This window comes from Gorilla gorilla, chromosome 20 (genome assembly GCF_029281585.2).
Source record: "Gorilla gorilla gorilla isolate KB3781 chromosome 20, NHGRI_mGorGor1-v2.1_pri, whole genome shotgun sequence".
Classification (NCBI taxonomy): Eukaryota; Metazoa; Chordata; class Mammalia; order Primates; family Hominidae; genus Gorilla; species Gorilla gorilla.
Window position 1 is genome coordinate 23,301,986 of NC_073244.2, and position 25,665 is coordinate 23,327,650.

The 25,665-nt window shown below is 55.0% G+C and overlaps 1 protein-coding gene across 4 annotated transcripts in view; it reads left to right on the plus strand.

Annotated features, from left to right (window-relative positions):
- SIN3B (SIN3 transcription regulator family member B) overlaps positions 1-18,689 on the plus strand; it is a 50,158-nt gene extending 31,469 nt beyond the window's left edge. The window contains exons 9-20 of one of the 4 annotated variants that reach the window (XM_055372074.2): positions 1,466-1,673; positions 1,998-2,093; positions 2,794-2,910; positions 4,528-4,766; positions 5,535-5,718; positions 8,620-9,235; positions 10,388-10,557; positions 14,289-14,567; positions 14,825-14,917; positions 15,885-15,979; positions 16,523-16,730; positions 16,837-18,689. In XM_055372074.2, the coding sequence (XP_055228049.1) occupies positions 1,466-1,673; positions 1,998-2,093; positions 2,794-2,910; positions 4,528-4,766; positions 5,535-5,718; positions 8,620-9,235; positions 10,388-10,557; positions 14,289-14,567; positions 14,825-14,917; positions 15,885-15,979; positions 16,523-16,730; positions 16,837-17,067 (2,536 nt within the window). In that variant the 3' untranslated portion in view covers positions 17,068-18,689. The remainder of the gene's footprint in view (positions 1-1,465; positions 1,674-1,997; positions 2,094-2,793; positions 2,911-4,527; positions 4,767-5,534; positions 5,719-8,619; positions 9,236-10,387; positions 10,558-14,288; positions 14,568-14,824; positions 14,918-15,884; positions 15,980-16,522; positions 16,731-16,836) is intronic. The other 3 variants (XM_031004129.3, XM_031004130.3, XM_055372075.2) reach the window with 3 other exon arrangements.
- Positions 18,690-25,665: the final 6,976 nt, after the last annotated feature.

Below are 25,665 nucleotides of genomic sequence, written 5' to 3' on the forward strand. Positions count from 1 at the left end.
GCCTGGCCATAACTGCAACTTTTTTGGTAGGATCTGATGTTACTGCTTAGAGACGGAGTCCTGCTCTGTTGCCCAGGCTGGTCTCAAACTCTTGAGCTGAAGTGATCTTCCCGCCTTGACCTCCTGAGTAGCTGGGATTCCAGGTACACACCACCAGGTCTGATACTATTTTAAACAGAAATCCAAGTGGCATTGTAGGGTCATTTGCATTAAAGCCTTCCTGTTGTCGACCACAGCCATGACATTATGACTTTCAAGCTTGTGTCCAGAGAGGGGTTCACAGAGAGAAGTCTCCCTCATGAGAGAGGAAGACTGTGGATCAGAGATAGGCAAACTTGATCTCTGAGGGGCCAGATGGGCTTTGTGGAGATGACTCAAACCCCTCTTGTGCAGGCAGCCACAGGCAGTGCGTATACAAGTGGATGTGACTGCAGGCCAGTGAAACTTTATTTACAATGGGATGACTAGGCATGGTGGCTCACGCCTGTCACCCCAGTACTTTGGGAGGTTGAGGTGAAAGGATCGCTTGAGGCCAGGAGTTCAAGACCAGCTTGGGCAACATAGCAAGACCCCATCTCTACAAAAAAAATTTTAAATTGGCCCTGCGTGGTGGCTCACACTTGTAATCCCAGCACTTTGGGAGGCTGAGGCGGGTGAATCACCGGAGGTCAGGAGTTTGAGACCAGCCTGGCCAACACGGGGAAACCCTGTCTCTACTAAACATACAAAAATTAGCCAGGCATGGTGGTGCATGCCTGTAGTCCCAGCTACTCAGAAAGCTGAGAAGGAGAATCGCTTGAACCCGGGAGGTGGAGGTTGAAGTGAGCCGAGATCGTGCCATTGCACCCCAGCCTGGGCGACAAGAGTGAAACTCTATCTCAAAAAAAAAAAAAAAAAAATTTAGCCGGGTGTGGTGGCACATGCCTGTGGTCCCAGCTACTGAGGAGGCTGCGGTGGGAGGATCTCTTGAGCCCACGAGTTTGAGGTTGCAGTGAGCTGAGATCATGCCACTGCCCTTGAGCCTGGGCAACAGAGTAAGAAACTATCTCTAAAGAGAAAATACCAAACCAAACAAAACACAGGCAGTGTGCAGACTGGCTGTGGCTTGCCACTCCCTGGCCTGAAGCCTGGCCTCTTCCAGTCAGGGAACATCATGGGTTCCAGCTTCTGCCAGTTTAAGTCATCTTTTCTGGTGTATTTCAAAGCCTTACTGTGAGTATGGGATTAATAGGCACAGGAAGGGACCTGGTGTGTGACAGAGGGGTGGGAGGCCCATTCATTCACACACCCCGGGACTTGCAGTGACTTCCTGTGTATTGGATTCTTCCGCCCTCATTCGCATCCATGATGTTGAATTCTGACTCTGTTTAACTTGTAATGTCCACATGAAGCCATTCTAAAATCTCCAGATCCCTCTCAGAAGGCCCTGGGGATGACCAGTTACCATGTGTCTTTATCTTTGAAGGAAATTTCCAGAACTCTTTGCACAGTTCAAGTCCTTCCTGGGGGTAAAAGAGCTGTCCTTTGCGCCACCCATGAGCGACAGATCCGGGGACGGGATAAGCCGGGAAATCGACTATGCATCCTGCAAGCGCATAGGATCCAGCTACCGGGCACTCCCCAAAACCTACCAGCAGCCCAAGTGCAGTGGGAGGACAGCCATCTGCAAGGAGGTAGCGCTCCCTGGGGCTCAAATGTTCGTTGACATGGTGCATCCCCCACCCCTCCCCAGCAAACACCTGATAGCCCCGTTATGAATGAAATGCTGTGTGCTCAGCCCTCCTGACTGTTGGGTTATGGGTGGTGCTGGGATGTGGCCCGGCAAAACCACCTGAGCAGAGACAACAGTGTTGTACCCTGCTGGTAGTTTTGGCAAAACACAGAGTGCCAGGGATAACGTGGAGTTCGGCTTATGCATCTGTTATTTGACTTAGGTTTATTGCTGCCATGATTCTGCTCTGTCCCGGGCTCACTGACCTCAGTGTGTTTCTGTTTAGCTTGACCATTGGACACTTCTCCAGGGTTCGTGGACAGACGATTACTGCATGTCCAAGTTCAAGAATACCTGCTGGATTCCAGGATATAGTGCAGGGGTCAGCAAACTCTGGCCCACGGGCCCTGGCCCGCTGCCTGTGTTTGTAAATAAAGTTTTACTGGCACACAGACACAACCATTCCTTTACATATTGCCTGTGGCTGCTTTTCTCACCACAAAGGCAGAGTTGAGTATTCATCTGGGATGGCCTGCAAAATCTGAGATAGTTGCTGTCTGACCCTTTGCAGAGAGAATTTACCAATGTCTGAAATGAAATCGGCCCTCCGTATCTGCAAGTTCCTCATCTGTGGTTTCAACTAACCATGGATTGAAAATACGTGGGGAAAGAGAAACCAAAAAATGACAATACAGCAATAAAGCGTAATCCACATTTTGAGAATGCAGTGTAACAATGATCTACACAGCATTTACATTGCATTAGGTATAAGTATTCTAGAGATGATTTTGCATAGGATATATGCAAATAGGATTCCATTGGACATCAGGGACTTGAGTATCTGTGGATTTGGGTCTTCAGGGGTGGTTCTGGAACCAATCTGCCAGGATACCAAGGGAGTGTCCACTTGACCAAAGTCATGTTTTTCCTAAAAAACTTTATGCACCTTCCCATTTGTATAAGGCAGTTGGTATTATGTATCAGGATGGTATTATGTATCTTGGTACTTTCTACACTGGCTAACAGTAAATCTTGGCTCCTGGGGCATGCAGCGTCATTCACGGCATTTCCTCTTGGTGCAGGTACTGAACGACACCTGGGTCTCCTTCCCTTCCTGGTCTGAGGACTCCACCTTCGTCAGCTCCAAGAAGACACCGTACGAGGAGCAGCTTCACCGCTGTGAGGACGAGCGCTTCGAGGTGTGTGTGCTGCTGTGGCTGGGTCCCCCGGCATGTGCCTGTTCCCCTTCTCCACGGGACATGCATCCTGATCCTCCTCCACTGCCCCAGTCTCGTTTGGAGGAGCAGGGATTGCAGCACATTCCAACAGCTCCTGGAAGCTTCCTGCCGGGTCTTGCTGGCCTTTGGGCTGGCTACCAGATGGCACTTTTCTTTCTGTTTAAAAATTTTGTTTGGGCTGGGCGTAGTGGCAGACACCTGTAATCCCAACACTTTGGGAGGCCAAGACAGGTGGATCATTTAAGCTCAGGAGTTTGAGACCAGCCTGGGCAACATGGCAAAACCCCATCCCTACCAAAAATACAAAAATTAGCCAGGCGTGGTGGCAGGCGCCTGTAATCCCAGCTACTCGAGAGGCAGAAGCAGTAGAATTGCTTGAGCCAGAGAGGCCAAGGCTGCAGTGAGCCGAGATCACACTGCACTCCACCCTAGACAACAGAATGAGACCCTGTCTCCTAAAAAGTTTCTTTAATGTAAAAATTAAATTTATTTTTATTTAATTTATTTATTTATTTTGCTTGCTCTGTTTCCCAGGCTGGAAGTGCAGTGGCGCGATCATGGATCACTGCAGCCTTGACCTCCCAGGCTCAAATGATCCTCCCACCTCAGCCTCCTGAGTAACTGGAACCACAAGTGCATACTACCATGCCCAAGTTGTTGTTTTTTTTACTTTTTTTGTAGACATGAGGCCTCACTATGTTCCCGAGGCTGGTCTCACACTCCTGGCCTCAAGCGATCCTCCCACCTTGGCCTCCCAAAGTGGTGAGATTAAAGGAATGAGCCACCACACCTGGCTAATTTTTTTTTCCTTTTTTTAGAGACAGGGTCTGTATTGCCCAGGCTAAATTAATTTTTGTAATTAAAAGTTTTATTGGCTGGGCACGATGGCTCACACCTGTAATCCCTGCACTTTGGGAGGCTGAGGTGGGAGGACTGCTTGAAGCCAGGAGTTCAAGACCAACCTGGGCAACAAAGCAAGAGCCCATCTATACAAAAAAAAAATTTTTTTTTTTTTTTTTTTTTGAGACAGAGTTTCACTCTGTCACCCAGGCTGGAGTCCAGTGGCATGATCTTGGCTCACTGCAACCTCCGCCTCCTGGGTTCAAGCGATTCTCCTGCCTTAGCCTCCTGAGTAGCTGGGATTACAGGCACACCACCACTCCTGGCTAATTTTTTTATTTTTAGTAGAGACGGGGTTTCACCATGTTGGTCGGGTTGGTCTCGAACTCCTGACCTTGTGATCCGCCCGTCTCAGCCTCCCAAAGTGCCAGGATTACAGGCGTGAGCCACCGTGCCCGGCCATAAATTTTTTTAATTAGCCAGGCATGGTGGTGCACACCTATATTCCTAGCTACTTGGGAGGCTAAGGTGGGAGGATTGTTTGAGCCCAGGAGGTTGAGGCTGCAGTGAGCTTTGATTGTGCCACAGCACTCCAGTCTGGGTGACAGAGCAAGACCCTATCTCTTAAATACACACACACACACCCCAAAAATCCTCTGGTCTCTGAGGTCCCAGGCTCCTCCCTGAGGCCTCTTGAGTTCCCCAGTGGCTGACCCCTTCCTGCCTTCCTTTCCATAGTTAGACGTTGTCCTGGAGACGAACCTGGCCACAATCCGCGTGTTGGAAAGCGTGCAGAAGAAGCTATCTCGGATGGCGCCGGAAGACCAGGAGAAGTTCCGGCTGGACGACTCCCTGGGAGGCACGTCGGAGGTGATCCAGCGCCGTGCCATTTATCGCATCTATGGCGACAAGGCCCCGGAGATCATCGAGAGCCTCAAGAAGAACCCTGTCACCGCTGTCCCCGTTGTCCTGAAAAGGTGCCCTGTGGCATCCCGCCTTCCCTTCCCCTTCCCCTTCCCCTTCCCCTTCCCCTTCCCCTTCCCCTTCCCCTTCCCCTTCCCCCTTCCCTCCCCTCCCCTTCCCTCCCCTCCCCACTGCAGGGAGCCCCTGGAGAGCTCATTAGTGCTGTTTGTCAACAGGTGTCATCTCCAGGGGTGGTCTCTGAGGCCTAAGGGTGCCTTCCTGTATTTCCCAGTCTCCCACTCCTGAGAGGAGAGCACTGTGACCTTCTAGGACTTTCCACCTTGCACATAATTACATCTAGACATCTAAATAACTGCTTTAAGAGTCAGATGCGACCACTACACTGTGGCTTGCATTTTATTTAATGCTGCATTTCGGATACCATCCGGTGCTAGTTAACAGGTATTTATCAAGTGGCCACTTTAAGGCAGATGCAATGCTTGGCCCTGGGATTATGCAGCTGAGCGAGGCAGACCCAGTCCCTCTCTTGGGACTCACAGCTGAGCAAGGGACCTGAGTGGTTGAGCCAACAGCCATGCGGAGAGTGCTGGGTGCCAGGGAGGAGGTGGAGGAACCGGGAAGCCGGCCACATTGGCTCTGTAAGGCCATCATGCCCTCCCTCTGACGTGCACGGAGCCCACTGCACAGACTAGGCTGGGAGCTGGCTGGACCTGGGTCCTGGACCCAAAGTCAAGTCCCAGAGGAAGACAGGCCAGCCCTGGGATGCTTCAGGGAGGATGCCCTGGCTTGTCCCTGGTGCTGACCTCTCTTCCCCCCCGCAGACTGAAGGCCAAGGAAGAGGAGTGGCGGGAGGCCCAGCAGGGCTTCAACAAGATCTGGCGGGAGCAGTATGAGAAGGCGTACCTCAAGTCCCTTGACCACCAGGCTGTGAACTTCAAGCAGAACGACACCAAGGCCCTGCGCTCCAAGAGCTTGCTCAACGAGATCGAGAGCGTCTACGACGAGGTAAAGCCTTCCCTAGCCCTGCCGGCCAGTGGGGGTGGGGTCCTGGCTCTCCCGACCGCCGGGTCTGTGCCTCTGTTTCCCTGGTGGTTAGGCAGGGTAGTGGCATTGCCCTTTCAGGGCTGTGTCGAGGCGAGGGTTCATGTCTCTGTGATGCCCAGCCTGTGGCCTGCCCTAGGAGAACCAGCAACTCTGCCATTGTCTATCTGTTTGTTTGTTTGGAGACAGAGTCTCGCTCTGTTACACAGGCTGGAGTGCAGTGGTGTGATCTCAGCTCACTGTAACCTCAGCCTCCTGGGTTCAAGTGATTCTTCTGCCTCAGCCTCCAGAGTAGCTGGGACTACAGGCGCACACCACCACACCCAGCTAATTTTTGTATTTTTAGTAGAGACGGGTTTTCACCATGTTGGCCAGGCTGGTCTTGAACTCCTGAGCTCGTGATCCACCCACCTCAGCCTCCCAAAGTGCTGGGATTACATGCGTAAGCCACCGCTCCTGGCCGACTCTGCCATTGTCTAGAGAAGTTTCTGTCCCTCTCGTGGGGCAGTGATGGACTTTGGCTTAGGTAGTGGGTGGCAGCAGCCTTCATTTCTTTCTTGCCAACTGTGCCAGGCACCAGTGTTAGCAACACAGAAAGAGTAATACATCATCTGACCTCACTCCTGAACCTGACTCTGCTGCGGCATTATTCTGATTTTACCAGTGGGGAAACTGAGGTACAAGAGGTTGCATTTGCCTGGGCTGGTCGCAGGGGGCCAGGGCTCTGAGTCATTGGGTTCGAGGCTTTTGGCTGCATGTCCTCACTGCAGGCTCACAAGGCCTGAGTCATAGAACCAAGGCCAGCGGGGCCCTCAGGTTGCCAGGAGCTGGGCCTGTTAGTAGCTGTGCGTACAGAGTGCCTGCTTGCAGGATCCTGAGGTGGGAAGCTTGGCAGGGTGCCGGGCGTGGTGATAGCCAGCTGTCGGGAAGGTCCTTGGACACTCTGAGGAGGTGGCTTTGGAGGGCACACTACTCCCCAGGCAGTGCCCAGATCATGGCACGGGCTGTGTTATCAGCCTGGTGCCCACCTGGGCAGGGGGTATTGCCTCACCTGATTTGGTTTCTTGCTTCTGTCACTGCACAGTGAGCGGTTGCTCCTTCTTTTACAACAAAGAAACGGAATCCACAGGAGCCGGGCTGCTGGCCCAAGGCCTCTCCCAGAGCCTGTGGGACTGTGGGGACCCCCTTCTCTCCCACCTCCCTCCCCATGGGCCACCCTCGCCCCAGGCCCACCCACAACCACTCTGGCTTCCTCACTCTAGTCCTCGGCGATCCTCAAGCCCAAGACCCCGTATAGGTTCTGTGGGTCTGTGGTGTCTGCAAAGTGCAGATGATGAAGTAGCCCTGCAAATCCACCAATGCGACCCTGAGTTCCTGGATCCCTCCCTGGGGCTGGGGCTGACAAAGGGAGGGGCACCAAGGTTCATATGCAGATCTCTGCACATGCAGGTCCTTGATGAATTCCAAAGTCAGAACCCCATTCCATCACGTGATTTACAAAGCATGGTTACATATCATGGACATGGGGACCCTGCTTCAGAGGGGACTGTAAAGGAATTTTCAGAGTGTTTATGGCATAAATGAGACCTGGGGGACTTAGGAAGCAGTCAGAGGGCGATGGTCACACTGAAGAGCCCAGAGCGGGGCTGAACGTGCAGACTTCTAGGAACCAGGTCAGTGTGCTTGGCCCTACCAGCCTCTAAGCCGCCTTGCAGGAGAGGAGGAAGGGAAACCTCAGGCTGCTAGGAGACCCGGTCCTTCCCTCGGGAGCCTGCAGAGATGGCGTCCACGCTCACTTTCCCCAAGAGCCCTGCTGCGTCTGCCTCTCTGCCTTGGACTGAGGGGCTTGGGGCTGCCCAGCAGAGGCCCTGGGTGCCAGGACAGTGGTGTGGGAGGCTGGAAGAAGGGGTGATTGTCTGACGGTGTGAGGGAATGAAAGTCATGATCTAGATAAAGACCAAGGGGAGGGGTGAGCCTGGGACAGGGTTTTCCAGGGAGTGAGAGCGGATGGGCATGTGCAAAGGCCCTGCACACGCAGGAGGGAGTCGGCGCGGTGAGGCTGGAGGAGCTGTGGAGGGCACACCAGGGGCTGGCGTCTTCTGAGCAGCATGGGAAAGCCTGAAGGGCGTTAGTTGGGGTGACCATGCTCCTGTGGGCCAAGTCGCCCTGGACCCAGTGAGGAGAACGGTTGGAGCAGGCTGGTGGGAGCTGGTGGGAGGGCTGGTGACATCATGGTGGTAGCAAGCACGTCAGGGGCTGGCGGGTGACAGCAGCGGAGGCGGGGGCTTGGTGACGATGGGCGTTCAGGGCTTCAGATGTGAGCAGTTGCAGGCCTCCCGGGTAGTAGATGGAGGGCAGAGGCACAGAGGTCACGGCTCACCCTTTGCCTCCTTGACTTCATCGATAGCGTGGTGTGGGCAGCCCCAGTTGAGCTGGAATCAGGCGCCACCGTTGCTGTCAGTAGGAGGAGGTCGGCCTCAGAGGCTTCTCTATGCTGAGCCACGGGGCCCCGTTCTGTCCTGGAGCTGGGCTGAGCGACAGACCCAGGCTTGACGCTCTCAGACCCCCTGTGAATCCCGCCCCACATCTCAGAATCCTCTTGGCTCCTTTGTCTGGGGTCCCGGGATGACTTGGGTCTGCCTCACTTTCGGAGAGGGGACCAGGAGCACATGGGGCTACACAAGAGGTTGAGGCAAGCGACCTGCCCCCCAGGCCCTGCTGCCTCACCGATGTTCGCCACCCATCCTGCTCTGGGCAGCGCTCATCCGCCTTGGTGGCCCAGTTAACAGCGAGTCACGAACGGGCACTGGGGGTCCTCTGGGTGCTGGGTGGCTTTCCGCCTAATGGCCGCCCTTCCCCCCACAGCACCAGGAGCAGCACTCGGAGGGCCGCAGTGCCCCCTCTAGCGAGCCGCACCTCATCTTTGTGTACGAGGACCGGCAGATCCTGGAGGACGCAGCAGCGCTCATCAGCTACTACGTGAAGCGGCAGCCGGCCATCCAGAAGGAGGACCAGGGCACCATCCACCAGCTGCTGCACCAGTTCGTGCCCAGCCTCTTCTTCTCTCAGCAGCTGGACCTGGGAGCCTCGGAGGAGTCAGCTGATGAGGACCGGGACAGCCCCCAGGGGCAGACCACAGACCCCAGTGAGCGGAAGAAGCCGGCGCCAGGACCCCACAGTAGCCCCCCAGAGGAGAAGGGGGCCTTCGGGGATGCCCCAGCCACCGAGCAGCCACCCCCGCCGCCCCCAGCCCCGCACAAGCCCCTGGACGATGTCTACAGCCTATTTTTTGCCAACAACAACTGGTACTTCTTCCTGCGCCTGCACCAGACCCTGTGCTCCAGGCTGCTGAAGATCTACCGCCAGGCGCAGAAGCAGCTTCTGGAGTATCGGACCGAGAAGGAGCGGGAGAAGCTGCTGTGTGAGGGCCGCAGGGAGAAGGGCAGCGACCCCGCCATGGAGCTGCGGCTGAAGCAGCCCAGTAAGGCTCCGAAGCCTGCCAGGAGGCCCCGGGGGGTGCCTGGGGTTAGGGGTCACAGCTCATGATCTGACACGTCCTGTTACTTTTCTTTCTGGCTTTTCATTTTAAGAGAATTCTGTGATTTCAAATGGGAAATTGCAAACAGGAAGCTGCCAGCATAAGACAGAGGTCTCATGTACCCCTCGCCCAGGCTCCCCTGGCTGTGGCACCTGTCCTGGGTGTAGCACCCTCTCCTGACTGGGGAACATTTGTTTCTCATGGGCTTTCTCGTGGAGCCGTCATGGCCCAGCTCCACAGTGCCCTTTCTCTTTCTTTTTTTTTTTTGAGATGGAGTCTTGCGCTGTTGTGCAGGCTGGAGTATAGTGGCAGGATCTCGGCCCACTGCAACCTCCACTTCCGAGGTTCAAGTGATTCTCCTGCCTTAGCCTCCCAAGTAGCTGGGATTACAGGCACTCGCCACCATGCCTGGCTAATTTTTTGTATTTCTTTTTTGAAATGGAGTCTTGCTCTATTGCCCAGGCTGGAGCACAGTGGCATGATCTCGGCTCACTGCAACCTCCGCCTCCCAGGTTCAAGCAATTCTCTGCCTCAGCCTCTGAGTAGCTGGGATTACAGGCACCCACCACCATGTCCGGCTAATTTTTTTTTGTATTTTTAGTGGAGACGAGGTTTCACCATCTTGACCAGGCTGGTCTTAAAACTCCTGACCTTGTGATCCACCTGCCTCGGGCTTCCAAAGTGATGGGATTACAGGCGTGAGCCACCACGCCCAGCCCAATTTTTTGTATTTTTAATAGAGACAGGATTTCACCATGTTGGCCAACCTGGTCTCAAACTCCTGAACTCAGGCGATCCGCCTGCCTCAGCCTCCCAAAGTGCTGGGATTACAGGCATGGGCCACCATGCCCAGCCTCCACAGCATTCTCGCTGCCATCCCTGGGTTGCCGGCCAGATTAGGCAGCCTCAGGGAGGGTGGCAGTGAACACCAGCTACTCGGGTTTCCTGGTGATTTCCACATTTGCCCCAGGGGTGGCAGGTGAGGGCTGTTGGGCCCCATGGGGGCATTTGTTGGGGCTCTGTCATGCCAGAGTTTGGCCTGCGTGACTTTGCGCCCTCCAGGAGGCATATGGATGAAGCGGTGTGTCTCCGCAGGTGAAGTGGAGCTGGAGGAGTACTACCCGGCCTTCCTGGACATGGTGCGGAGCCTGCTGGAGGGCAGCATCGACCCCACGCAGTACGAGGACACCCTACGCGAGATGTTCACCATCCATGCCTACGTGGGCTTCACCATGGACAAGCTGGTGCAGAACATTGCGCGGCAGGTGAGCTGGGCCGGGGTGGGGCCGGCCCTGAGGACGGCAGAAATGGCTCTACCGTCATTTCACTCCCCGCTCTGGAGGGGGCCCGTGGTCAGCACAGCAAACCTACCCTGTTTTTTCTTAATTGAGACAAAACTCGCATAACGTAAAATTAACCATTTTGAAGTTTACAGTTTGGTAACATTTAGTACTTTCACAATATTGTGCAACCACCACCTCTGTCTAGTTCCAGAACATTTCATCTTTCCAAAAGGAGACCCCATCCCCATCAGCAGCCACTCCCCATTCCCCTGCCCCGAGCCCCTGACATCCAGTCAACTGCTTTCTGCCTCTGGATTTCCCTTGTGCTTCATTCCTTTTTATGGCTCTGTAATACTCCATTGCATGGGTAGCTACGTTTTGTTTCTGTCTCTTGGTGGACATCTGGGCTGTGGCTGCGTTACAGAGATTGTGAGCAATGCTGCTCTGAACATTTGTGTACAAGTTTTTGTTCCGTGTCCCTGTTGACAAACCTTTCTTGAGGTTAAATTGACAACATGGAAAAAACCTTAACCCACTTATCCTGAGGGAGGGTGGGAATAGTGATGTTCATCTGTGTTGGTTTTAGTAGTAGCAAAAACCCAGCCCCCACTGAATGTCAACACAAGGAAACTGGTCACGTAAATATAAACAGCAGACGTCCCAGACGAGCTGGGTGTGGTTCCAGGACATGGGTCCTGCCTGGTTTCTGCCAGAATCATTGTTCATGGTGACCTCCATTTCCTGGTCACGAAGTAAGGCTGTTCATCATAAAGTGGAAAAAAAGCTGGAAAAAAAATAATGCCATTACTCTCCCACCCAAACACAGCCACGAGAAGCATTTCAGACAGGACGTTTCCTTCCAGGTTTTAAAGACTGCTTAATGGAGCTAAAATACCCAAGCAGAAAAGTCCCCAAATTTGAAGGGGGCAGATGGATGGGCTTTTCATCAACAGAACCCCTGCCCCTGTGTCCCCACCCAGCCACCTGCCACCCATGGACACCCACAACCCTGATTTCTTTTTCTTCTTCTTCTTCTTCTTCTTTTTTTTTTTTTGAGACAGAGTTTTGCTCTTGTCTCCCAGGCTGGAGTACAATGGCACAATCTCTGCTCACAGCAACCTCTGCCTCCTGGTTTCAAGCGATTCTCCTGCCTCAGCCTTCTGAGTAGCTGGGATTACAGGTGTGCACCACCACGCCTGGCTAATTTTTGTATTTTTAGTAGAGAGGGGGTTTCACCATGTTGGGCAGGCTGGTCTCGAACTCCTGACCTCAGGTGATCCGCCTCCCTTGGCCTCCTAAAGTGCTGGGATTACAGGCGTGAGCCACCACGCCGGCATCACAACCCTGATTTCTACAGAGAGGTAGATCCCTGGCCTCGAGCTGTGTGTTGACAGCAGCACACGGTGCCCGGCTGCATCCTGGGAGCGTCATTCTGTGAGATTCCTGTGTTGAGATGAACCGGCCAAGGATTCCCAGGAACGACCCCCTACTCCGTCCACCTGTCTCCTGAGGACAGGCATGGGCGGTGCCCCGTGGGTGTGTGTGCGGTGGCCGTCTATGTACATTTCTGCTGCTGCCCTTGGGTAAGGCAAAGAGAGTTGTGTCCCGCTGATGGCAACTTTCCGTTTCCTGGGTCACTCGTACCAGTGCTGTGCGAGGCCGCACTCTGTGTCCTCCCTGGGGCTCAGGGGGCGTCTCTCCATCAGCTGGGAGTTCAAATCTCGGTGGGCTCACGTTGCATTTCCCTGATGGCTCATGTGGTTGGGGCCCTGTCCTTTCATGGCCGTTGGGACATCTTTTCTCATGGAAAGCTATCCACGGTGTTTGCGCCTGTTTCTGTTGCGTCTGCCTTGTTGGTGACTGGGAGGATTTCTGTGTCTGGCCACGAGGACTTAGTGAAACCCATAGCTGCGTTCTGACACCTTCACTTCAGCCCCCTCCACTTTCCCTCTGTGTGCCCGAAATGGGTCCCTGCCCATCACCATCCACAGCAGTGGCCACTCCCCAGGTGAGGGAAACACGCACGGGGCAGCCTGGAGAGAGGACACCCAGGGCCCAGCACATGGTGTTGGGGCAGTGACGCAGGGGACGCCAGGGGGCTGGCAGTCTGTCCCCCCCCCCAAGGCTGGGCACCCCTCATGGGCCATGGCTTCGGGGACAGCAGCCTTGCTTGTGACACCAGGAGATTGGACCAGATGGTTTATGGAAAGCATTGATTAATGCTTTAAAAAAATCCCCCCCTTCCATAAACAACTCCTCTAGAACCTGTTAAAAACAACGCAGTGAAAATGGGGCTGTCTGGCTGGAGCCGTAGTGAGAGCCGCGTGCTGCCCTGCTGTCCCAGCTGTGGCTGCATCACACCCCAGCTGCATCTCCCTGGGCCAGGTGCTCACTGCGGGCCCCTCCACGCTGTTTGTAACCTGCCTCAAGGCCATGTCTGGACTCTGCCTCCCTTTTTCTTAAAAATTGGCATTGCTGTTTTTTAGCAGTAGCAGTCGGCATTCAGTGGGCACTTGCTGTGTGCCAGGTACCGTCTGAAACCTATGCGTGTCCAGGTGTTATTGTATCCATTCAACAAAGCTGCACATGGAACCCCCAAGGAGTGTGGTCCCCTGACCAGGGCCTGGGCTGTGCAGGCGGGTGATTCACACAGCCCTGTCTGCCCCACGACCCCTGCTGTTTCCATTCCTTCCTTCTTCAGTGCAAAGGTAAAAGGAGTAGCAGTGTATTTACAGCCAAGTAATAGGGGAAAGGAACAGCCTGCACTCAGGCCACCTTCAGCTCATTCCTGGGTTTGCTTTGGAACATTTTTTTCCGTGTCTTTTCTGTGTGTTTCTCACAGCCGGGCAGGGTTTGCTGGTCTGGTCTGGTCTAGTTTTGGTCTGGTCTGGCCTGGTCTGGTCTGGTCTGGTCTAGTTTTGGTCTGGCCTGGTCTGGTCTGGTTTGGTTTTGGTTTGGTCTGGTTTGGTCTGGTCTGGTCTGGCTTTGGTCTGGTTTGGTTTGGTTTTGGTTTGGTCTGATTTGGTCTGGTCTGGTTTTGGTCTGGTCTCATCTGGTCTGGTGTGGTTTGGTTTTGATTTGGTCTGATTTGGTCTGCTCTGATCTGGTTTGGTTTTGATTTGGTCTGATTTGGTCTGGTCTGGTTTTGGTCTGGTCTGGTCTGATGTGATCTGGCCTAGTTTGGTTTGGTTTTGGTTTGGTCTGATCTGGTCTGTTTGGTCTGGTTTGGTTTGGTTTTAGTCTGGTCTAGTCTGGTTTTGGTCTGGTCTGGTCTGGTTTTGGTCTGGTCTAATCTGGTCTAGTTTGGTTGGTTTTGGTTTGGTCTGGTTTGGTGTGGTTTGGTCTGATCTGATCTGGTCTGGTTTTGGTCTGGTCTGATTTGATTTGGTCTGGTTTGGTTTGGTTTTAGTCTGGTCTGATTTGATTTGGTCTGGTTTGGTTTGGTTTGGTTAGGTTTTGGTTTGGTCTGGTCTGGTCTGGTCTGGTTTTGGTCTGGTTTGGTTTGGTTTTGGTTTGGTCTGGTCTGGTTTAGTTTGGTCTGATCTGGTCTGGTCTGGTCTGGTTTGGTTTGGTTTTGGTTTGGTCTGGCTTGGTCTGGTCTGGTTTTGGTCTGGTTTGGGTCTGGTCTGGTCTGGTTTGGTCTGGTCTGGTCTGTTTGGTCTGGTCTGCCCACAGCCTGTCAGGATCCTGGTCTTCATCCCTGTGTCATGCAGTCTCCATCCCGATGTGTTTCTGGCCTTTGTCGACTTCCTCTGTGGGTGAGGTGGGGACTCCTGCAGGAGGCGGGGTGGCCGCACCACCTGCTTTCCTCCCGCCAGCTGCACCACCTCGTGAGCGACGACGTCTGCCTGAAGGTGGTGGAGCTCTACCTGAACGAGAAGAAGCGGGGTGCCGCCGGTGGGAACCTGTCCTCCCGCTGCGTCCGCGCTGCCAGGGAGACCAGCTACCAGTGGAAGGCTGAGCGCTGCATGGCCGACGAGAACTGCTTCAAGGTGAGAGGAGGCCCGGGGCTGGGAACACGCCGGGAGGCCCGGCCGCACACTCCGCTCTGGACTCAGTCCTGGGTGGACCCTGGTTCAGCGGCTGGGACACCGGCCCTGCTGCAGAGCCCATGAGGTACCTTTGACCTGCAGGAAGCATCAGGGCTTTGGGAGGGTGGCAAAGGCGGGAGGCGGGTGGCCTTGCGAGCCTGCGCTGTGCCAGCTGAGCTGTCCTGGCAGTTGAGGCTGTCGGCGTTCCTGCTCCGCAGGTGATGTTCCTGCAGCGCAAAGGGCAGGTGATCATGACCATCGAGCTCCTGGACACCGAGGAGGCCCAGACGGAGGACCCTGTGGAGGTCCAGGTGAGGCCCTGGCCCCAGTCTGTGCCACGCACACCAGGGAGCGCCTGAGGGCAGCAGCATGGGGCTCCCACCAGCCAAGCGCAGGCCGCGCAGCATCCAGAGACCCTCCCTCTGCAGGCCGCAGGCTCTCCTTGAGGCCTAGTTGGTGGGGTTGCCTCCCTCCCTGCTCCCCCACCAGGCTCTCTTCTGTGCCCCCTCTCCAAAGAGCAGACCACTCCTCCTGAGCCAGCGGTTGTGTCCCAGGGCAGGAGGGGAACCAAGCCGCCTCTCCCTGGCCCCCGACTCCCACTCAGGGCATCCCCGTGGCTGTGACCTCTGCACCTCTTGTGTCAGGGCTGCATCCTGTTCCTAATCCCCAGCAGAGGAGCCACCTGGGCCCAGCTCCCAGTCACAATTTTTGCGGAGACAGATGTTTCGTGCTCACCTCCCGCATCCTGGTGACAGTGAGGCATTGACCCATGTGTGTCCCCAGGGTGGTCATTGGGGCCTGCAGCTCCCGGCACCTGCCAGCAGGTCCAGTGTGTGTGCACATTACTCAGCTAGGCCAACCCCATTCATTTCCTGGGGCTACCACCACAATGACCACAAACCACGTGGTTTCAAACAACAGAAGTCTATTCCCTCAACGTTCTGGGGGTCAGCAGTCCACAACCACAGTGTGGGCCGGGCCGTGCTCCTGCCAAAGGCTCTGGGGCGGATCCTTCCTGCTCTTCCAGCTTCCGGGGGCTTCTGGCGCTCCTCAGCTGTGGCCTGGTTGTGTGAGTCCCGCTGTCGCTGGGTCCTCTGTCTAGAGCTATAGTCTGTTGGGGTCTCCGTCAGGGATCAGAGTCCTCTGCAGCGGCTCTCCTCATGCTCTGGCAGTGGGGGGCACAGAACCCCTGTGAGCTCCTGAACTCAGGGTCCAGAGTAAGAATGGCCATAGCCCTGCTGTAGGGGCATCACGGGCTGTGTCTCTCCCTGTCCCCAGCACCTGGCTCGGTACGTGGAGCAGTATGTGGGGACCGAGGGCGCGTCCAGCTCGCCCACCGAGGGCTTCCTCCTGAAACCTGTGTTCCTGCAGAGGTAAGAGGCCCTGAGATGCATGCTCCGTTCCTTCCTTCCTGGGCCCAGGGAGTGTCCCCTTTGTCCTGACGGGGGCTGGACCACGGCACACTGTCTGGGAGCACTTAGTAGGTGCCTGCTGTGTGCTGAGGCGGGCCCTGCCCTTTTGAGGCTTGTGGTTTGCAGTGGAGGGATTAGTAACCCCAGGACGGTGAGAGGTAGGAGGGGCAAGGCCAACCCCACGATGCGTCAGTGGGTGAAGAGCGAATGCCCGGACTGGAGAGAGACACTGCCAGAGCTGGTGGGGCCAGGCCAGAGGCGGGTGGCTGTGGCAGGACCCTGGACCACCTCAGGTTGGGCTAGGATGGCGTCTGTGGGACCAGTGGGGGCTGCTGGTGGGTGTTCAGATCTGGGGGCATTTCTTGTTGCTTCCATTTGCTTTCTGTGGACCCCTGGGAGGTAGCACATCTTCTGATGGTCCCAGGCCTGGGGGCTTCCCAGCCTGCAAATCCTCCTCTCACAATGCCAAGAGCCAGAGTCCATTCCACCTCCTTTCGCCCCCAGGAACCTCAAGAAGTTCCGCCGCCGGTGGCAGAGCGAGCAGGCGCGGGCCCTGCGCGGTGAGGCCAGGAGCTCCTGGAAGCGGCTGGTGGGCGTGGAGAGTGCCTGCGACGTGGACTGCCGCTTCAAGCTCAGCACTCACAAGATGGTGTTCATCGTGAACTCCGAGGACTACATGTACCGTCGTGGGACCCTCTGCCGGGCCAAGCAGGTGCCAGGGGAGGCCTGGGCTGCCCCGACATCCCCCTCCTCACCCCAAGTCCTGGGGCCCTGGGGGTCGAGCCCTCAGCCGCCCTGACACCCGGCCTCTTCAACAGGTGCAGCCCCTGGTCCTGCTCCGCCACCACCAGCACTTTGAGGAGTGGCACAGCCGCTGGCTGGAGGACAATGTGACGGTGGAGGCGGCTAGCCTGGTGCAGGACTGGCTGATGGGTGAGGAGGACGAGGACATGGTACCCTGCAAGACGCTGTGTGAGACAGTGCACGTGCACGGCCTGCCCGTGACCCGCTACCGCGTGCAGTACAGCCGCCGCCCGGCCTCGCCCTGACCCGCCCTCATGGGCACCGGGCAGGCGCCTCACAGAGCACAGACGTGCCCTCGGCCTTGGTCGTGTCGGGGCCGTTTTCTTGAACGACCTGAGAGGCATCTCCCAGCCCCTCTGCTGCCGGACAGCGCACTCCAGGGCAGGACGCTGCCCCCGTGGCTCCCGGTCTCCTGTGGGCCTGCTGTGTGCCAAACCTGAGCTACCTGCACCCGAGCCCTGGGGCTCAGCCCCACCACAGGGGCGGGTGGGCGTGCTGGCCGAGGAACAAGCAATCATGTTTGCGTCCCCGTCCGTCACATGTGCCAAATCCCTGGCAGGCAGATGGCTCCTGCCCCATATTCTTACCGTGTCTTGGAAAAGTCACAGGTGACAGCCCTCCTGAGGCCCACACTTTGGAGGGGGTCCATGTCCAAGAGACCCTGACAAGGAAGGAGTTGAGCCCTGGGTAGGCTTGCTTGAAAAGTGAGTCCTTCCAGAATATTCTCAGAGCTGCCAGAAACATCATCTGAGGGTTTGGGCATCAGCTCTGCCTGGCTGGTGTTCAGGCCCTCAGTCACTTTGGAAGTGAGAAGAACCCTTCAGCCAAACCTTTGGGATCCCATTTTGAAGTCAAGAGCTGGAGCAGGCGGGCAGTGCCCTGGGAGACCCCGCTCTGGATAAAAGACACCCAACCCCAACTCCAGCAGCTGGACTCTGGGCCCACAAGGGGAGGGACCCCAGCCAGTATTCCCTCAGAGCTGGCACGACCCCGCTGTGGGGCGGCGGGCCCAGTCGTGTTCCTGCAGTGGGCACCCTAGGCATATGTGTATACACGCACAGATATTTATTCCTTTCGCTCTTAGTGGTTGTTATTTCTGCAGCAGCCAAGTCCTGCGGCTCCCTGGGGCTGAGATCTCCCTTTGTGGAACTCCGAGAGCCGCCCTGACAGTCCCAGCCGCCACCCAAGGAGCCCCACCCGCCCACCCACCCCGGGACCCACGCGGCCACTCCAGGGATCATTGTTGTCCTTTTGTGAGGGGCTGAGGCGACTGTCCCATGGAGGCATCGAAGGCTTTCTGTGCCAAGAATCCCAAGTGACTGGGGCTGGGGACCACTTCTCCAGGCCTCCCTGACCATGAGAGCCCCTGGCCCTGGCCCCTGCACACCAGTGGGCCCAGAATAACCGCCACCCTTGCCGTCCTACAACAGCTGGACTCAAGTTTCCAGGAAGTGGAGATGTGTTTCTAGAAGTTTCCTCTGGAACCTGGAGGCTCCTGACGCCTTTGACTCCAGGCTGGGCGATTCCGATGCCGACCCGTCCTCCTGGGCTCCCTGCCCCCGCTCCCCAAGTGTCACGCAGGCACTTTGTACGCATCCCGGTTTTCTAAGAAGGGAACTTGCCATCAGGATTCCTGCACCAGGCCCATGGCCGTCTCGGGCAGAGCCACTTGGGCCCCGGGTGCAGCCGGAGACCCTGCCGAGCCCCTCCTCCCGGTATTCCCATCCCCGCATGCTTCTAGGGAGCGCCTCTTTTCCGTTCTTGAGGAATTTCTGTTCTGGGGCTTGTCCTTCCTTTGCAGCTGTTTTGAATGTAGTTTTCCTTTTCTATTTATTTGCACATTAAAGTTAATAATTGAATATTGACATCAAGCCGTGAGGGTGTGTCGGTCTTCCTGCGAGAGCCTTGCTGACTTCCTGCCACCAGGTCAGTGGGCTGGACCCATGAGAGCAAGGGGTGGCCGGGTGTGCCCACCTGGGACCAGGGGAGTCGAAGCCCCTCCTTGAACCAAGATCATCTCACACCCTGCACCTGCCCTGCCATGACATGGGAGTGTCTTCTAGAATATTCTTTCCCCACTCCATTTGCACATTTAGTGGGAATTAGAAGCGTCTCCTTCGCCCGAGTGTCTCTCATGCAGAACCCAATTTAAAGATCATGGTGTTTGCTCTAAGGTGTTTGTTCTAAGCTTCCCATGCCCAACCTGTCCGTCCAGGCTGACGCCTGCCCACCCGCCCCACACGACCACCCTCTGTACTCCCTGGGGCCCCACCCACTTCCTGGCTTTCACCATCATTTTCTCCTCATCTCCTGCCCCCTGTCCGCATCCCAAGCCCCACACTTGCTTCCAGGTAGCAGAAGCCCCAGCTCTGCTGTGTCCCCTGGCTGACATGCCTGGAGGGTTCCAAGGCAGAAGTGGCCAGCCCCTCCCCCTCAGTATGGGCTTCTCCATCCTCTGTAGGGGAGGGGCCGTAGCTTCCTCCCAGTGATCCATGTGCTCCCTGTACACCCGAGCATCCCTGGCAGTTCTGACTGCACCCCCACCGGAGGGTCAGGGCTCCCAGGGAGCATGGCAAGCCAGACCGGAGGCCGCCCTGTTTCCTTCTGCCTTGATTCCGTGGCTGGGGATGCCCAGGGTCCTCTGTGGGCCCCCAGACTGGCTTTCCTTGGTCAGAAGTGCTGCAGGGGCTGGGAAAGGCCGTGCTGGTCCCAGGAGAGCAGACAAAGAGCACATCTCCAAGGTGGCCCTGCCTTGAGGGGTCCCCTGCCCTCAAGTAGGGCCCGTGGCCTTGATGAGGTGATATGACATGAGATGAGAGAGGTTCCTCACTGGCCCTGAAGATGTCTCTGCTGTGCTGGGGAGGGGACCCTGTGGCAAGGGACAGAGAGTGGCCTCCAAGAGCCAAGGGGGACCTCAGAGCCACCACTACCACCAGGACCCAAATTCTGCCCAAGTCCACTTGAGCCCAGAAAAGGCCTCCGAGCAGCAGATAAGGACACAGCCCAGCTGCCACCTTGATCTCAACCTCATTTGACCCTGAACCAAAGACCCAGCCTCTGAGGCCGGACCCCTAACCCACGGAAACAAAAGGTCATAGAGGCGTGTGGCTGTGAGCCACATTCATTATCCAAAGATAGATACAGCAGCATTAATAAAGCCGCTGCATGTCCAGCACCTCCCCTTCCACCTCCATCAAGTACGGGGAGGTGGCTGAGGGTCTCAGGAACCCCTACTGAGGGGGGAAATGAAAGAAAGAAAAAATTAAAAAGAATTAAGCTTTCCTTTATTAGGCTGACTTGTCTCAGCGGCAGCAATGGGCACAGCCCAGACCCAGAAAAGTCTTAATAATACTAAGAAGCCAAGACACAAAGGAATGTGCTCTGGAGCCTCTCCCAGCACTCCCTCAACATAGGGAGAAGAAAAACAAATTTTCCTTTGTTTCATGGTATGAGTTTATAGATTCCTGTTCTCTGCACCTAGTGACTTCAAATACTGTTTTATCTAAGCAGTGGAGTGAAGGTCATAAACCATCTGAGCAGGCCTGAGATAGAGCCACCTGGGTGCCATAGTGATGGCCATGGAATAAGCCATGCTAAGCACTAGGGCAAACCTACATAATGGCCATCTGAGTTGCACAGCAACGGTCATGTCTAATCCTGAGTTATGAGCCTGTTATAATTTGATTAACTGTCTTTGTCCTGCCTCTGTATCCCTGCTTTCACACCACTGTAAGGCTGCTTCAAGCTAACCCACCCCTTTTAAAAAGTGTGTTTAAGTCAAGTGCTGTCTTTATTCTAGGCCCAGTTTTTAGACGTTGAGTCCGGTGGGTCTGAGTGCACTCAATAAAGATCCTCCTGTATACACCCCAAGGTCTCTCTTTTCCTCCTGTTTCCACAACACTACATGTGATGCTGACAGAGGGTGCTGGGACAGGGGCTTCCAGTGGGGCCCCATGAACATTTATTCTGTTGCTAGTGAGGTGTTTGTCTCACTGGCTTTTGCAACATATAACCAGTGCTTCCCGCCTGATGTCCTCACTTGCTGAGAATAAGGCTAACTACTCCAAACAGCAAACTGAATACCATCCAGCAATCACGTTCCTTTGTATTTGCCCAAAGGAACTGAAAATGGGTCCACACAAAAACCTGCACACAGATATACGCAGCCTTATTCACCAGTGCCCAAACTCAGACACAACCAAGACGTCCTTCAGCGGGCAAACAGATAAACCATGTCACCTCCAGACAACAGGATGTAAAAGGAAATGAGCCATGAAGCTGTGAAGACATGAAGGGGCCAGGCGTGGTGGCTCACACCTATAATTCCAGCACCTTGGGAGGCTGAGGCAGGAGGATCACCTGAGGTCAGGAGTTCGAGACCAGCCTGGCCAACATGGTGAAACCCTGTCTGTACTGAAAATACAAAAATTGGTCAGGCGTGGTGGCACGCACCTGTAATCCCAGCTATTCCAGAGGCTGAGGCAGGAGAATTGCTTGAACCTGGGAGGCAGAGGTTGCAGTGAGCCGAGATCATGCTACTGCACTCCGGCCTGGGTGACAGAGCGAGAGTCTGTCTCAAAAAAGACACAAAGGGGCCTCAAATGCATCTAACTAAGTGAAAGAAGCCAGCCTGGAAAGGCTGCTCACTGCGTGATTCCAACTATAGAACACTCTGGAAAAGGCAAAAGTATAGAGGCAGTGAAAAGATCTGTGGTTGCCAGGGGGCAGATGGGAGGAAGTAATCCATAGGTGGAGGTGGGAGGATTTTTAGGGCAGTGACACGACTGTGCGACACTATGGTCGATGGTGGACATATCATGACACATATGTCCAAACCCATGGAAGGTACAGTGCCAAAAGTGAACCCCCATGGAAACGCGGGGTTCCAGAAGACAGAGCCGTGTCCACGCAGCTTTGTCCATTGCAACAAAGGCACCACTTTTGGTAAAGGACATAGATAGCGGGGGAGGCTTGCATGTGTGGGGTGGGGTTACATGGGGACTCTGTACCTTCTGCTGAATTTCACTGTGAACCTAAAACTGCTCTAAAAAATAAAGTTTTTTTTTAAAAAGCAATTTGACCCAAAGTCAGTCTCAGGAGGCCAGGGGGTGGGGGACAGAACAGGCCAGGGCAGGAACTTGCAGGGACGGGTGCAGGCAGGCTGAGGTCTCAGGAATGTGTCTGCACCTCTGTGGTTTCCCTTCTCTTCTTCCCTTCTGGGGACCTTTGCAATCTGGGCTGGCTGCTGGGTCCCGCCTAGATTTCAGATTCTGCCCCACCCTGAGGTTGGCCAGTCCCTTCTCTCTGTGGCTCTGGGAGTGGAGCCTCAGCCCTTGGTACAGTGGAGCAAACAAACTCTGATTTGGGGCCCCAGAGAGGAAGCGCTGGGAATCCAGAGGTTGGACAGGCTGGACCCCAAGCCCTGCTTCCACCATGGCTGTCCGTGTGACCCTGGGAGTGACTGTCAGTCCTGGTGAGACAGGGTCACGGCACCTGCCTCTCATGGCCATTCAACTGGGTTAATGTCCCTGCCCAGCCAGGGAATGAGAGGAGGTGGCGCCATGTTTGCTGCTGGAGTGTAATGGCGCGATCTCGGCTCACTGCAACCTCCACCTCCCGGGTTCAAGCGATTCTCCTGTCTCAGCCTCCTGAGTAACTGGGATTACTGGCACGCACCACCACACCCAGCTAATTTTTGTATTTTTAGTAGAGACAGGGTTTCATCAAATTGGTCAAGCTGGTCTTGAACTCCCAACCTCAGGCGATCCGCCTGCCTTGGCCTCCCAAAGTGCTGGGATTACAGGCATGAGCCACCGCACCCAGCCTGCCCATGTGGCTTCTAACTTGTTCCCTGACCCTGACCTTTTGCTGGAGGCAGTGAAGGCAGGAGAGAGTGGAGGCCACATCCAGGAGCTTCCAGGGACCTGAGGGGTTGGAGGACAATGAAATCCAGGACACGCCACTGACTTGCGCCTGTCTGCCAATTTTTCCCCATTTAAAAAAGTTATTTAAAGGGCCAGGTGCAGTGGCTTACACCTGTAATCCCAGCACTTTGGGAGGCTGAGGCAGGCGGCTCGCCTGAGGCCAGAAGTTCGAGGTGGTGAAACTCCACCTCTACTAAAAATACAAAAATTAGCCGGGTGTGGTGGCACGCACCTGTAATCCTAGCTACTCGGGAGGCTGAGGCAGGAGAATCGCTTGAACCCTGGAGGTGGAGGTTGCAGTGAGCTGAGACTGTGTCACTGCACTCCAGCCTGAGCAACAGAGCAAGACTCTGTCTCCAAAAAAAAAAAAAAAAAAAGTTATTTGAATTGTGGTCAAATACACGTAATACCAAGTTTATCTTAATGATTTTTAAGTGTTCAGCTCAGTGGCAGTAAGTACATTCATATTGTCACCATCCATCTCCAGAACTTTTTTTTTTTGGAGACAGAGTCTCGCTCTGTCACCGAGGCTAGAGGGCAGTGGCGCAGTCTCTGCTCACTGCAACCTCTGCCTCCCAGGCTCAAGTGATCCTCCCACCTCAGCCTCTCAAGTAGCAGGGACCACAGGTGTACACTACCACACTTGGCTAATTTTTGTATTTTTTTGTAGAGATGGGGGGGGGTGTCTCACTTTGTTGCCCAGGCTGGCCTCGAACCCCTGACCTCAAGTGATCCACCTACCTTGGCCTCCCAAAGTGCAGGGATTACAGGCGTGAACCACCTCACCCAGCCCAGAACTCTTTCATCTTGCAAAACTGAAACACTGTGGCCTTAAGCACTCACTCCCCAATCCCCCTCCCCCAGCCCCTGGCACCCCCCACCCCATTCTACTTCCTGTCTCTATGGAGGTGACCACTCCAGGGACCTCCCATGAGTGGAATGACTCAGGATTTGTCTTTCCGTGACCGGCTTATTTCCCTCAGCATAATGTCCTCAAGATTCATCCACAATGTAGCATATGTCAGAATTCCCTTACTTTTTAAGGCTTTTTTTTTTTTTTTTTTTTTTGGCAGAGTTTCACTCTGTCACCCGGGTGGGAGTGCAGTGGTGCAATCACAGCTCACTGCAGCCTCGACCTCCTGGGCTCAAGCAATCTTCCCATCTCATATTTTGATTTTTTGTAGAGACAAGGTTTCACTATGTTGCCCAAGCTGGTCTTGAACTCCTGAGCCCAAGCGATCCTTCTACCTCGGCCTCCCAAAGCACTGGGATTACAGGCATGAGCCACCACTCTGAAACAGCCCGGCCCGGCTGTCTGCCCTTTTTAAGAAAATAAGTTTTTGGCCGGGCATGGTGGCTCACGCCTGTAATCCCAGCACTTCGGGAGGCTGAGGCGGGTGGATCACCTGAGGTCAGGAGTTTGAGACCTGCCTGGCCAACATGATGAAACCTCGTTTCTACCAAAAATACAAAAATTAGCCAGGCATGGTGGTGGGCGCCTATAATCCCAGCTGCTCAGGAGGCTGAAGCAGGAGAATCGCTTGAATCCAGGAAGCAGAGGTTGCAGTGAGCCGAAATGGCACCACTGCACCTTCAGCCTGGGCAACAGGAGTGAACCGCCATCTCTAAATAAATAAATATTTTGGCCAGGTGCAGTGGCTCATGCCTATAATCCTAGTGCTTTGGGAGGCTGAGGCAGGTGGATCACCTGAGGTCAGGAGTTTGAGACCAGCCTGGCCAACATGACGAAACTCCGCCTCTACTAAAAATACAAAAAATTAGCCGGGCGTAGTGGTGGGCGCCTGTAATCCCTGCTGCTGGGGAGGCTGAGGCAGGAGAATTGCTTGAATCCAGGAAGCAGAGGTTGCAGTGAGCTGAGATTGCGCCATTGCACTCCAGCCTGGGCAACAGATCGAGACTCCGTCTTAAAAAAAAAAGTTTTTATGGAAAGTAACACAGTGTACAGAAAACTCCAACAGTACAAAACAGACACATGGTTTCCTCTCCTCCAAAGCTGTCGCCCCCAGCATCCTCCGGGAAGTACCTGGGCAGTGTCGCCTGGGTACAGCTTGTGCCCGACAGGGGCAATGTCATCGTCACCTCTGCTTGCTGGGGTTCCCCCGACAGCCCATGCTGCCGTGTTGTTCCCGGGGAGGGGCTGTTGGCGGGCACCTCCCTGCTTTGTGCTGCTGTGTGGATATCCTCCCAAGGACGTCTTCCTGTGCGTGTGTCTGGCAGAAATTCCTAGACATGGAACCCTTCAGTATAAGGGCATGTGCGTCACTATTTTTTTTTTTTTTTTTTTTTTTTTTTTGAGACAGCGTTTCACTCTTGTTGCCCAGGCTGGAGTGAGGCCGGAGTGCAATGATGCAATCTTGGCTCACTGCAACCTTTGCCTCCCATGTTCAAGTGATTCTCCTGCCTCAGCCTCCCGAGTAGCTGGGATTACAGGCATATGCCACCACACCTAGCTAATTTTGTATTTTTACTAGAAAGGGGGTTTCTCCATATTAGTCAGGCTGGTCTCGAACTCCCAACCTCAGGTGATCCACCCGCCTCCGCCTCCCAAAGTGCTGGAATTACAGGTGTGAGCCAATGTGCCTGGCTTTTTTTTTTTTTTTTTTTTTTTGAGTCGGAGTCTCGCTCCGTTGCCCAGGCTGGAGTGCAGTGGTGTGATCTCAGCTCACTGCAACCCCTGCGTCCTGGGTTCAAGCGATTTTCCTGCCTCAGCCTCCTGAGGAGCTAGGACTACAGACATGCGCCACCATGCCTGGCTAATTTTTGTATTTTTAGTAGAGACGGGTTTTCACCATGTTGGCCAGGACGGTCTCAATCTCTTGACCTCGTGATCCACCCACCTGGCCTCCCAAAGTGCTGGGATTACAGGCGTGAGCCACCGCGCCCGGTCGTGCATCACTA